The sequence below is a fragment of the Necator americanus genome, chromosome V (assembly GCF_031761385.1).
Source record: "Necator americanus strain Aroian chromosome V, whole genome shotgun sequence".
NCBI classification, from domain to species: Eukaryota; Metazoa; Nematoda; class Chromadorea; order Rhabditida; family Ancylostomatidae; genus Necator; species Necator americanus.
In genome coordinates, this window is record NC_087375.1 from 48,278 (window position 1) to 62,012 (window position 13,735).

The 13,735-nt window shown below is 37.2% G+C and overlaps 1 protein-coding gene across 1 annotated transcript; it reads right to left on the reverse strand.

Annotated features, from left to right (window-relative positions):
• Positions 1 to 6,691: 6,691 nt before the first annotated feature.
• RB195_012532 (uncharacterized protein) lies at positions 6,692 to 10,335 on the reverse strand (the record flags this gene model as incomplete). The annotated part of the gene is made up of 11 exons (XM_013447616.2): positions 6,692 to 6,737; positions 6,870 to 7,033; positions 7,172 to 7,305; positions 7,855 to 7,969; positions 8,033 to 8,116; positions 8,826 to 8,900; positions 9,099 to 9,192; positions 9,444 to 9,580; positions 9,698 to 9,818; positions 10,018 to 10,145; positions 10,210 to 10,335. The coding sequence occupies 11 exons, from the start codon at positions 10,333 to 10,335 to the stop codon at positions 6,692 to 6,694; spliced, it is 1,224 nt and encodes a 407-aa protein (XP_013303070.1).
• Between the last annotated feature and the right edge of the window lie 3,400 nt (positions 10,336 to 13,735).

A 13,735-nucleotide genomic window follows, 5' to 3' on the forward strand; every position in this document is an offset into this window, starting at 1 on the left:
GATTTATACTCTAGAGACTTTAATATGCACATATATAAGGCTCACATATAAGAAAAAAATATGCTTGTCCGTTCATCTAACGTATATGTGTCTCGTTTAACGAATCTCAAATAAGGAGGTCAGCCATTGTCCGCCTACACCAATATGAAGATCTAGTTACCAGAATAGGAAATTCATTAAGCATGTAAATATTTACCTCTTTTAATATGTACTGAAGTTAATAATGATAATTACGTATGTATTTACATCTTATTATATGCACTAAAATTAATGACAATGAAACAGAGGATATCTGATCAAAAACTCGGCTCAGAAAAATTACACCTCTGCCGTTTTCGAGATTTCTAGGATCTTCAAAAGAGTTGACCTTGATCTGTCTCTGGATCTCTGTAAGGAGAATGTAGAACGTATGCGGAATCTGGTGAAATTCTCTCGCTCACAATTGCGGCACATTTCTGTCTGTTTTGATGAACCTTGTCAATTTCTAGCTTCTATTCTCTTCATGTTTAATCGAGGCGATGAGGATGATATCAAAGTAAGATTGTTCGTGGATCTTATCCATAGTCCAGATAAAATGACGTGACTGAGATATAATGGTCACCTCGAGAGTCAATCATTGCCCTCATGTGGATCTCAACGAACATAATTACTCCACGATGTGAATAGCGGGTGTTTCTTATGGTTTTTTTTTTTCGTTCCATGCAAAATTTCAGCGAGGTAGCACATAGTGACGGTCACGATATCCAGTTAGATCAAAAAGAAGAAGAACTCTTTAGCCATTGACGACGTAACCAGGATCTTCTCCTCGAACTTACGGAAAAAGACAATGGTTCGAAAAAAATCACAATTTCTCAGTTTTTGGATTTTGTAGGAAAGGGTGTCCCACCTTTGAAAAACTTCAGAGGAAAATCTTTCAAAAAAGAATGGGATAAGTGGGCAATTTGTAGTTGGTGATCCATAGAAGCAATCGATACGGCAATCATCGAATGGGCTGACTACGCCACACAACAATATTGAAGTGTTCGGGAAAGAATCCATAAGAATAACGCAATCTATTCTATTCAAGTACAATCTTTTCAAAAAACTAAGACAATTAAAGTGAGTAGTTTGATTTTTTGCGTTGCTGTGGTCGATTTGAGAAAAAAACTCGATCGGAAAACTTGAACGTACATTAGCAACTCTGTTTCATCATCTATTTATTTGAGAAAACAACAAAGCGCACGCCATACAATTGCAATGAGAATTACAGCTAATTATTAACAGAGGTATGTGTAGAAAGTAAACAAAGTTCTTTCAGAACACGTGCAAGAAGGAATGTGAGAAAAAATGTGAGAAAGACGAATTTTTTCCGGAAAATCGGCTAAATCAACCATATAGAAAGAGATTCAGGATGCGGTTTCCCTTTTCCAGCACCTTATTATTTGCACTTGAACCTGTCTAAAGATTAAAGATTGAGATAAAATTGATAAAATTGAGGTAAAAATGGTAATAAGAAAGTATTTCTCTATTTCCCAATGGGTAAAAAAAACTTATTGTCACTATAGCGTTAGAGATGAAGATAACGAACATGGCGCGGCAAATGAATAAATATAAAATAAGTGAATAATTAGTTACTTATGAAAAAGGGAAAGGCGGACGTAGTGTAGCAGTTAGAGGTTCTGCTACCTGCACGATCTATCGGAGGTTCGAATCCGCCCTAGTGCTCTCCACGCCTTTCATCCCTCCGTGGTCGATAAATTAGTACCAGACTTGTCTGAGGATAAAAAGCTGACTTGACACATTAGCTAGGTCCCAAGCGGATTGATTAACGGCAGAAACTTTATGGTTTATCCTTATGAAAAAAGGGAGAAGAAGACATTAAAAATCAAGAACAGCAAGAAACAGAAATAAAAAAATCGAAAAAAGAGATGAAAGTATAAGAAATAATTTTAAAAAAAAACGTCAGAATAAGAACGACGAGAAGAAATGTGGAAGAAAAGGTAATGTGAAAAACTGGAGAACTGTTTGAGTGATGAACGAATGAATGAATGAATGAACGAGTTGATGAATGAGTGTGTGAATGATGTAAATGTGTGCAGGAACAAACGGATGAGCAGATGAATAAATGAACGAATGGGTGAATAAATAAATGTGAACGAAGGAACGAACGAACTGAGGAATGAATGAAGGAATGAATGATTGAATGAATGAATGAATGAATGAATGAATGAATGAATGAATGAATGAATGAATGAATGAATGGATGAATGAATGAATGAATGAATGAATGGGTGGGTGGGAGAATATTATAAAGATGTGCAAGAACAAACGGATGAATAGGCATATAAATGAACGAACAGATCAGTGAATGAATGAATAAGCGAAGTCATGTACCTTTAACTCAGGAGAGAATTCTAACATTTTCCCTTTACTTTTCAAGATATTGTGGCCGGAAAGAAAACGTTACGGGGAGCCGAGGAACGATCCGGATAGCTCTGCTGGAACACCGTTCTGACATAGGATTGAAGGAGATCAGCGTCTCTTTTTTTGACACCGGCAGACACGTTTTTAGTCGATGTTATGAGGACAGGTGATGTGGTCACACATGGATCGGATTTCATGGTCTCTGACGGGAAAGCATGGTTTTTTCTAAATACATATGTGTTTGTGGAGAAACATTCCTATCCGATAGTTTCATCAGTATCCTTAAACAATTCTATTGAGGAATTGTAAGAGTTTAAGGGAATTTTCTTTTTGAAAAAAACACAATTGTTGCAAGGCTCTGCTGATTCAAATCCTTAGAATTAGACAGTGTTTATTCATGGCATCCCTAAAGATCCGGACTTGTATTATTTTACTATTGGACGTTGAAATTGCACGGCAACGACGAAACACTGCGTTATATTAGTTCCGGAGAAGAGAAGAATCTATGATCTAGAGCGATCGTTGCTCGAAAAGTCAACTGCAGTGACAAGAAACTGCCTTTCAATCGTTATTCCAGTAAACCGACAGGGTAGCGACGTATAGTTTCATTTTTTATTCTTCTTATTTTTTACGTTTGATACTCCTCATAATCCATTCAAAATTTTGTCTTTTTTTACCTGTTTAGTAATTTTATTATTTTATATTTTTATTGTTTTATTTATTTTATATGTTTATAATTTCATAACTCAATTTACATTTGTATGTGTTTCACTTTTATAAAGGTAAAATAAGTGTTTTTTTTTCAAAACTATACCTTTATGTTCTCTTTTACAAACTTTTTAATACATATGCTGCACAGTGTATTCGTCCAAGATGAAAACATCTCATAGCCGGATCCCGAAATCACACTTCATGGGAGTCTGTGCGGCTTTGTGAAAGGACTTTTCCTGCACGAAAAATCTTTGAAAAGCAGAAGAAAAGAAAACAAAAACAATTTCAAGGAGCAAGCTATGGTCGGGAACTTAGTCTATATAGTAAATTGTATGGTAATATATCAAGAAAACTGCTAACATCTTGGAAAAAGAACGAAATACATAAACTGCTCAGTCAAGATGTGTGGCTTTATGAAAGCTGTGTCAATGGCAGCTCAAGCGAGCTCGTCTGAGATGGCTGTAGGAAGTGGCTGACCAAAAACCGAATTCCTTTCGTACGAGATGTTTTCGTGCCTACCTTAAAGTATACTTCATTTAGTAATTTTATACATTTTCTCACATTTTTTTTACAAATTTTGTCAAATACTATTTAACATCATTTTCTTCTGTTCAATTGCATTAATCCTCTGAGAAATCCAAAGGCTACAATGCTAAAAGGACGTTAGTGGTTAATGCAGATCTTTCAGGGAGGAAAAGGTTCACTGAATTCTCGTTCAAAGCTCATATATTCGTCAAAAATCTTTGACACATAAATGAGCTCTCCATTTCAAAAATGGTGCGCATTTGAACAAACAAAGTCGCAATTAGTATGGGCGGTGCTTGCAACGAGCGTTGGTCCATTCTGAATAAGGGCAGCGTACCAGGAAACAGTTGACAATGTTGGGATTTCTCCACAGAACATTCAAAGAAAAAGTCTAGGGCTGTGGATCCTGGGTATGTGCACGCAGTGCGTACGCTTGCTCTCGCAGATATGGCGCGTTGTAAGGTGCCTCGTAAGAAAAAGTTGGATACTAAAATCATTTCTGTCATGGTTTTCCGGCTTAATTAGAAAGAGACACACACAACACCATATGGTTATACAAAGACCCCAACGACTATAATGACTTGCGACGAATAGCCAATGGTCAAGTAAGTGTTTTCATCCACCCGAACGAGCTTGGCACCAGTTTTTCCCTAGAGTGTGGAAAAGTTTGCTTGGAAGTAGGGGAGTTTTGAAACAGCGATCGATGTGACTGTGCAAACACAGCGGAACCTCTTACCAACTGCGCTACACCCGCGCCATTTACGAACACACCACAGAAAATTAAAATACAAAAATAATACTGTCGAGTACATTTGTGGCGTACAAAATTTCATGGTGTTAAGAGAACTCGGAAAAAAGAAATTAATAAGGCGGAGAGCGGAGTTTGGCGGTTATTTTCTCTCTGGATAATAAATAGGGGCGATAGTAATAAGATGGTCATCTAATCCAGTTTTTACTTTGAACATAGCTTTACATAAAAATCATCCGAGTGTATTATAAGCACAATTAAATATGCGCTATGAAATCTCCAAGACTCTGACTCCTGATTTATCTTACTCCTCATCTATCTTCAGTCAGTCCTGACTCCTCATCTATCTTACTACTCTCCAAACGAGAATGGTTCGTTTCAGTTGAGGTGGTTCTGGATAACAGATAGAGAAAAATAATTGAAAGAAATGTATGAGAAATGAAAAGAAATGAAAAAAGGATGCCAATTATAGAAAATCACCTCAGTGGGTCCTATATTGAGCCGTTTTGAGAACTCTACTATCCGTTTTTCATGGAACAGTAATTGCGGATAAATAGATTTATTGTTTGCTGCACGCGAGTCGCAAAAGACGGAAACATCTGTGACGACCGCCGTCAATCCACGATAGTCCAATGATTTTTATTCAAAAGATGAAGGTGCTGTACTCATTCCAGAGCGGCAATTCGTTTATGCATCGTAACTATCGCGTAATATAGATTCTAAAAAAGGAGTTTACTTAATTTTTGCTATATCCTGGGGCGATATAGCGCAGTCACTAAGAAGTTCCGCTGTTTCTGGACGATCTCCCAACTAAGCCTTTCATTCCTTTGGGGTCGACAAATTTTTGCCAGACCTGTCTGGGAGGATAAAAACACATAGGCTAGCCCTCGTAAGTCACTGTATAGGCTAGTTACACGTTCGTAAACCTCAAACGATTCTGAATTGAAGATTTACATCTTGCTTATACATTGAGATCTGGGAAGTATGCGAAACTAACCTTTTCTCTCCTCGTTTTTTTCTTTTTGTTTAATACTCGTTTCCTTTTGTTTGTTCTTTTGGCAGGCCATCGAGCTAAGTGAATAAACAAATGAATTATTCTAAAAGTAATGATTCGATCGATTATTTTCACGTAGTGAGTAACATGTTAATTTAGGATTTTCTCTCCTCAAACGTTAACAGTAAACTTCTATACACAATACTATGGATGAATGTTGAAGAAGGTGAGTGTCGGTGAGTGACGGTACAGTCGATTTTTCAATGTTCATGTATAGTTTTTGATGTTATATCACCATGTTCTCCACATTACCAAAATCCGAGCAAAACAATAAGTTTTCACTGTCGATGTCCTGAGAGGGTTCAAGGAGCTCAACCGTATTTAAAATTCTAAAACAACTGAGTTCAAAGTCGAACTCGCCAAAGTATGTATCAAGAGGCAAAGCAATGAGAACGATAACCAAACCTTCTCGGAAACTAATACCGCTCCATATTTTCCGTATTTCATTTTTTTCTTAAATGCCAGCAGGAGATAGGAGCTAAAAGCGACTGGACTGAGCTATTCAAAGCAATAAATACACTGGATGTTTGCACAGCTCTGTGACCAACGATATTGCGACCAACACAGCTACATGGCTGAAGGAAACCTCATGAAGTATCAAGGATAAGACTTATTTGAGGTGTTGTCACAATTGAAGATTCCTTTATTTTGCCTGAAATCAGCAAGTGTTTGTCATGTATCTTTTCTAAGAATTAGTTAACAGCTTTATCTTTTCGTATTTCTTAATTGTTAGTACACATCTTGCATTTTCTTGGCACTATATACCTGTTTTTATAGCAGCATGTTGGTAAACAAAACGTATAGCGTACTTTTTCGATAAAGGATAAAGTCTCTGGCGTTACTCAATCACCATCTTTACTTCAATTCAGAATCGCTTGAGGTCTACGAACGTGCAACTGGTCTGTACAATGGCTTGCGGTGGCTGGCCAATGTGTCAAGTCAGTTTTTTTTATCCTCCCAGACAAGTCTGGTACAAATTTATAGACCACCGTGGGAATGAAGGGTATGGTGGGCACTGGGGTGGATTCGAAAATCTGATCGACCGTGAAGAGACAGCGGAACTTCTTACCGACTGAGCTACACCCGCCACCTGTACTTCTTCAATAACACACTTAACCACATTAATAACACTACACACAATTTGAGAATTCTAGAATTTTGGAACATCTCTTCTTTTTGGTCCCACTTTTTATTCTCCGAAATTATTTATTAGTGTGTAAGCAATGCGGAATAGTTCTTAATGAGTTTCTTCAGTCTTCTCGTTCTTCCTCAATATCTCCATTTTTCTTCACACCCCTGAAATGAACTCTTTGTATTAACTTCTTTGTGTTAGCAGTGATTTATAGAACATTTATAAAATTTAGGACAAACAAATAACTCTACAGTATCAAATTGTAAATTTAATTCTTTAATTAATCGAATACTCACTTTTTCGCTTCGTCCATAGCTCTCACAAGGACCCCAAGTCGCTGTCGTTGGCCTTTTTTCTCTTCGAGAAGTCTCTCACTCTCCTCTATGTCTTCCGGCTTGACAAGCTTCATTTCTCTTTCTGTCAGTTTGAAAGAGGCTAGATGTGATTTTGGAATAACGTCCTGCAGAGAACGACTTTATTCACTCTATTTTTATTAATAAAAAATTTCATTCCTAAATGAAAAGAAACAACACAAACAAAGAGCGTTGGGAGGCAATTTTGCTTATTTCCCCTCATTCTTTGTATCTTTATTTTTCACCTGAATTTTGAATGAAGCTCTCGTATGTGGGATTATTTTCTGCATTGGTGGACCGACATCTGGGCATTGATCGGCCAATTCTGTTGCCATCATATGAGCAATGCATGTGTTACGATCCAACACGTAGTTCAGTTCTAAATGGCACTGCGTGGAACTAAGAAAACCGAATCGATTGAAATTCAGAAAACACAATTGTAACCACTTTTTTTCTTGCCATGAACAGATCAAAGGTAATTATTGTCTGAAACAAAGCCCCTTTGCTTTTGGTAACAGTTTTAGGCTATATGTACATCTGCATCCAGAAAAATATTTTTACAATACACATGCAGAAAAAAAATAGCTGAAACACTGATGTGATGGAAGCATCTTTTAGAAATCAAGCCCGAATCATCATAAAAACATTAGAAAACGTTTTTCCTTTTCGTCGTTCAGTTCATGTTAGTTCTTTGGGGTTACAACGTTTACTTTAATGTTCACATTGATTGCTCCTTGAAAATGGCGGCAAGCTGCATAGATCTAAAATTTTTATGACAAAAAACTATGTTTAATATGTAATTTAAATTTTTTACAAGTGATTACGAAAATTATAGACGCTTAAATTTTTTTGTTTTTTTTTTGTTTATGTGGGGTATTTCGTTCTCTTCCCAATATATTTCTTGATGAAAGCTCTACTGTACACATACCGAAATCATCATCATCTTCTCCAAATGGATTCATCAAGAATTGTCCTACTTTCAACCATCCTAGGTAGAAAAGCATTTGGAATGTTGTAAAAATAGGAAAGAGAATGGTAATTTCCTGAAATAGATTTTATTGGAAACGCGAATATAATACACTTGACAGAGTGCTTGGGATTTTTACCTTTTCCATAGACTTCTGATCTAATTTCGGTTGACGACCAATCAAACATATAAAGAAATATCCATACGTTGCTATGGCAACCACCTAGAAGAGAATTAGATGTAATTTTTAAAGTACATTTATTTACACCCTTAAAGGCGGAGTATCACGATATTGACGGTGTTCGGATCTCTCCACGAATAGTTAGAGAGTGTATTTTACGAATATGAGTTTTGTTATGCTCAGCTCCAACCTAAAAATCCAGAAAAAGGCATGATAAACGTCTCCGGTATATCTCCCGTATGATGTATGCAACTTGTTACCCGTTAAAAGCGAGCAATTCCGTGGTCATCCAACGTCAAGATCCTACTAATATAACTCACGTGAACCAGCAGAAAAAGCCCAACCTGTACAAATGCAGGCTCGCTGCGAATTGCCATCATTCTACTTCTCGCAATGACCTGCATAGTTGGGTACACTGGTGCAACCGAGGCCGTTTCACACACCTTTTTCTGGCTTACTAGACAAAATTAGGCCTGGTTATCTTTTTAACTCGCAGACACTAATGGTATACCAGAAAGGAAATCAAAAAAGAACACACTTTGTCTGAGACAGAAAAGTTTACAAAAAGCGAGACCCAATTCATTTTCACTGGGACTCGGTGCTGTCCTTTTTGTGACGGGTAACATGTCGGCTATATTCATTAGCGTATTTGTGAATTACATATATTCAGAAATCTCAAAATTTATTCGTGGCGAGATCATCATGTTTTCGATTTCGTGGTGCGCTGCTTTTAAGAAAGCGTTGAACGTACCTGCGTATATACAAGCGGGATTTTCACCCAGTCATACACAAAAAGCATAGCAAAACCGTCTCGATAGCTGTACACCTAGATATGTGAGGATTTATACTCTAAATTTTTCTTTATCTAGGAGAATGTGTGGATAATATCAAAACATAACGTAGCTACAAGTACTGGTGCCTGTTCGGTTAACCGTGACGCGGATTTGAGTGTGCAAGGATGAGGAGAGTGCATGCACTCGGACGCGTTGCGGTCATCCGAGTGAACATCTACGAGCGACTACACCTGTTTTAGTAGCATATCCATTTGAATTGAATCAATTTTTTTGAGATGATACTGCTTTTTGATGAGATTCACTATCCACATTATAGGAAGAAACCTGAAATAAACTTCTTGATATAAATTATACTGGTCCCGTTGCATTTTATGCAGAATATTTGGACTTAATCATTTTGTTAATTATATTATTATTTAATATTTATTTCTTGTATTTGCTATTTTTAGTATTTTTGGTGAATGCAGTGTACGGTTTTCAAGAATTAATTATTTTCAGCTGCTCAACTGTCAGAATTGTTAGCCGTGGAAAAATTCTAAGGACTTTTCCAGAAAATGTACCGGCCACCCGCTCACCATTTTCCATGTGGTGCATCAAGATTCATGTACATATCGTACTCTTCCTCTGTCATCAATTTTGCTTCAACCATGTGCCGCTCTGTCGGGAATCTTTTCAGGGTCCTAACTGAAATTCCTGACCATGCAACAGCTGCCTAAATACGAGAAAATAACGAGAAATGTGAGTGTGTCCATCTACGAGCTATTTTTGAGAGAATCTGGAGAGGATAAGGAAAGAGAAAAGAAAAAAGTAATCTCAACAAAGCATTTACTTGCAAAGATGACCATCTTGCAATTGCTTGACGAATTGCAAGATTTTCCTTGCCGGGCAAACATGCTGACACCATCATCATCATTTTATCAGGCCATGAAATCCAGTTGAACTGCTCCCACCTGAAGAAGAGTGCGTCCAATTCTACCAATCCTAGTCCTAAGACTTTGAGTGGTAAGAGAACGAGAATGGTTTAACATGGAAAATGCCTATATAGGCGAGTTCCTAAGCGGTTCTTTAAAGTTCTTTACCTCTGTCTTATAAAATTAAACACAAGTACAATGTAAAATGTAAAGTATTGATAATGTAAATCACCCTCACCATCTCGCTACAATCACTGAAACGAAGAAACCGAGAAGAAATGATAGTGGGATGTACTGAGAACCAATCTCGCACCAATGTATCCATCCAGTAAAATACTCCTTCTGTTTCTCATCCAACACATACCACTATAATCTTGCTTACAGTAATGTTCCAGGTAGCTGCGTCCAAAAATAAAACTCAAAAATGTACCTGAATAGCAAGAATAATATAATAACCAATGTAGAACGCTATTAGATCCTTAAGAACGGCCTTCCACAGCGATCCACGCCATCGTAACATCAACGACGAGAATTCCTCGTCGTATGATATCGTCATCTTCTGTTTTTTCCGATTATTCTAACAGGAATTTTTACTGAAACGAGGAAATAATTCAAGACAACACGAACACAGAATTCAATTTCCACGTTTGAATCAAATATTGAAGTTTTGATGTACTAAAGGGTGAATAACAAAGCTTTAAAATTTACAGGAACAAACGACAAGAATCCCGGAAGGAATATTACGAAGTTGTAGCTCATCATTTCAAGAAAATAACTTTCGAAAGCTATTATAAAAAAATTCCAACTACTTTACATTTTTAAAATATTTCATCGGAAGAGGAAATCTCTTTATCCCTTATAAATGAGGAAGATGTTAGCAGAACATATCTTTGAATTTATGTTTTCTCGTTATGCCAACGAGGTTTAGGTGAAACTTTTTTATTGGCCTGACGTTTCGACAAACTCGTCTTTTTCAAAGGCCAGTTTCACCAACTAGCGGGGTTGGTAAACCACCGCGTTCCTAAACATTGTCACCAAGGCGTTTAATATCTTTGAATACTAAACGTGAAACCTCCTTAGGTTATGGCGAAAAAAAAATTTGCTCTATATTTTCTCGAGTCCACCCTTACCGTTCCTTTTTTTTCAAGTTTTGTGTCGGTAGGCCCTGTACCTTCTCTAGCATTTTTCATACTGAATACAATGATGTGTTCGTAAAGCTATGTAGGACGACACATCCTACTTTTTTGTGTAAAGAATCAGTGAGGATAGCCATTTCGAGTTTTCATTATTTGGAAGAAAAACAGAAGTGGAGATTGGTCTACGTTCCAGTACTCAATTCAAGTTCTCCAGAACAATAATGTGATATGGATGAGTCATAAATATTTTTTTTTCTGAAATCGAAACTTTGCAAACGATAAGGAAACAATAGGAATTGCCGCGTTTGGTAAATTGTCGAGAAACGTAACGTTCCGATTCACACCTGACTCGTTTTACTCCCATGCCATACTGGAAGATATATGACTTGCAATTAACAATTGAAAAACAAATGGAAACTTGTAGATTTTACGGTAATACAATCACGCACATTCGCTAGGATTTTGCGACAAATTTTTGAGTGGAAGGAGGAGTGTATCTTTGAAAATATTATCGAGCTTTAACAATCCGAAAAGTGTTGTGAAGGAATCGTTTGATTCCAGAACAGCACAGGCCATTAATCGTTGAGACGAACGTTCACCGAACTACATATGGAATGCGAAGAAGTTCTGCACTTCCCAACAAAGCGAACACACCACTTAACTCCAACCACCAATCTATATAGAGTTTTTGAGTTTTCTGGATTCAAAACATTGTTTCACGCTGAACACGGACAGGCTGTAAGGGGCAGACTTTGGAAATTACAGAGAAAAATACGTTCAGGTAAATATTTTGATGGAAAACGTCACATTTGTAACTAAGAAAACATTTAAATTGTTCTCCCGTGAGTAACGGGAAACGAGATGGATGTGGCAACTTGTTTGCGGTTGTCAAGATGGGTAGAAATTGAATTGATTGATTTTATGTGTCGAACAATATATTTATACGTACAAGGTGCTTTTTTTGTAAATAATGATTCTTCCCACATTTAGACAGCAGCAAATGTCAATTCTTTAAACGTTCCCAGGTTCGATTCGAGCTTGACAAGCAAGAGAGTTCGTCATAGCTTCAATTATCCTGATTTTCTATGTCCATCCAGGAAATCATCCTATGAATATTCGAAAAGTTTTTGTAAATGGAAATATTATCTTTATACTATGTCTCATAATATGTCGTAGATGCATCGAAAAACCTGAACTAAACGCTATTTTTTCGGTCAGTAAACTTATAGGAAGTTAACAACCAAAAAGAGTACAAAAAAGCTGCGGAAGCGTTATGAAAAAAGTTCATTTGTTTATCTAATGCACTATTGTAAAAAAAACACGTTGTTTTCTTTCTAGTTTTGTCAATTTTTTCAGAACTTAAAGATAGTTAACGGTAAAAATAATATAACCTGTCCTGCACAACACGACATGCATCGACTGTTATCATTCATTAATTGCTATCTAGCGTAAAATGCTAATTAATGCTAAGGCACAAAATGAGGACTGTTGAGAAAGATGAGGAAGAAGAGGTGTTTTGAATGAAATATGTGAAAGGAAAGCTTTGAAAAACACATTCCAACCACATTGTGAAGAATAATGTGCCGAATAAAAATTTGAAAACTAGGAAAGATTGAGAATGAAAGTAAAAATTAGTGAAGAAGGTGATGTATGATACACATTATCTGGGAACAGCCTATACCTTATAGCAAGTGCTTAAGGGTAAGGCAGTCAAGTGACGAATGAATGACTTCTCTGGATTTTTTTTATTTTGCTGTAACTTATTGTTCTAATAAATTGTTTTAGAAGAAGAAATTTTTAATTTCCGCAAGAAAACGTGTATTTGAACGGGACGGTTCGATGAAGCACCGCGTACGAAGAGAAAAATCCTCCATAGAAGCGAAAAGTAGGTCAAAAACTAAGAAGGGTTGGTATTATTTGAGAAAAGACTACTTTACATGTCCGATGGAGAAGTAGCGGAGTAGTAACCTGATGACTTTCGATTCTCGAAGGCGTATTGAGAGCGAGCGATTGCGGTGCGCTGTGCAAACGTCGTCCTTGAAGTAATTGCGCATGAATTCCACTGATAGGCACAGCAATCTGGACCAGGGAAAACTCATTCGCGTCGAGCTTTAGGGGCCTTTGGTCGAACTTATGATATTGGATATAAGTGAGTTCACTTGAGAAGGCGGAGGGAAATATCAGCGTCCCAACGTTCATCCAAATTACAGTCAATACTTGTTAAAGTTCGAAAGTTAGTCATGTCGCAGCGTCAAGGCTAAACTGTTTGACCGAGTACGAGCGTTGATTGCTGGTGCCAGCAGTGTTTCGTAGAGTTAACCCCTCCGACCTTGGTTACGATTGTGTGTTTCCCGCAAAGGCCTCGTCGCGCTCGCTCGCTCGCGCTACAACGACAAATCGTCGCCCACTAATCATAAGAACACTTGAGTGACATGAATCAACAAAAACTGATCTAAGGCCACCTACTTACTAACTCTAAAGAGACGTTCATATTTTGAGTGGAAATCACAGGTCCCGGTGACGTCTACTCCTTCAATGCAGGCACTTCACCACCTTTATCAAGTAGGAATGGTATGGAATCAATATTAAAGTGGGACTAAAAAAATAGTGTTAAAGAATAGAGCTAAATTTTAACTTTGTAGTTTCCCACCTTCTTCGAGAACCAGTTTACAGTCATTCAATTCTGTCCATGATAGAATATAGAATACATATGTATGCATCTATCGAAATCCATCACTAGCTACCCTGATGGCGCCCGAAATTTCGTTCCACTGGTTTAGCGACAGAGAATAAACCCTAGTTTTGTTTACTTAGTTTAAG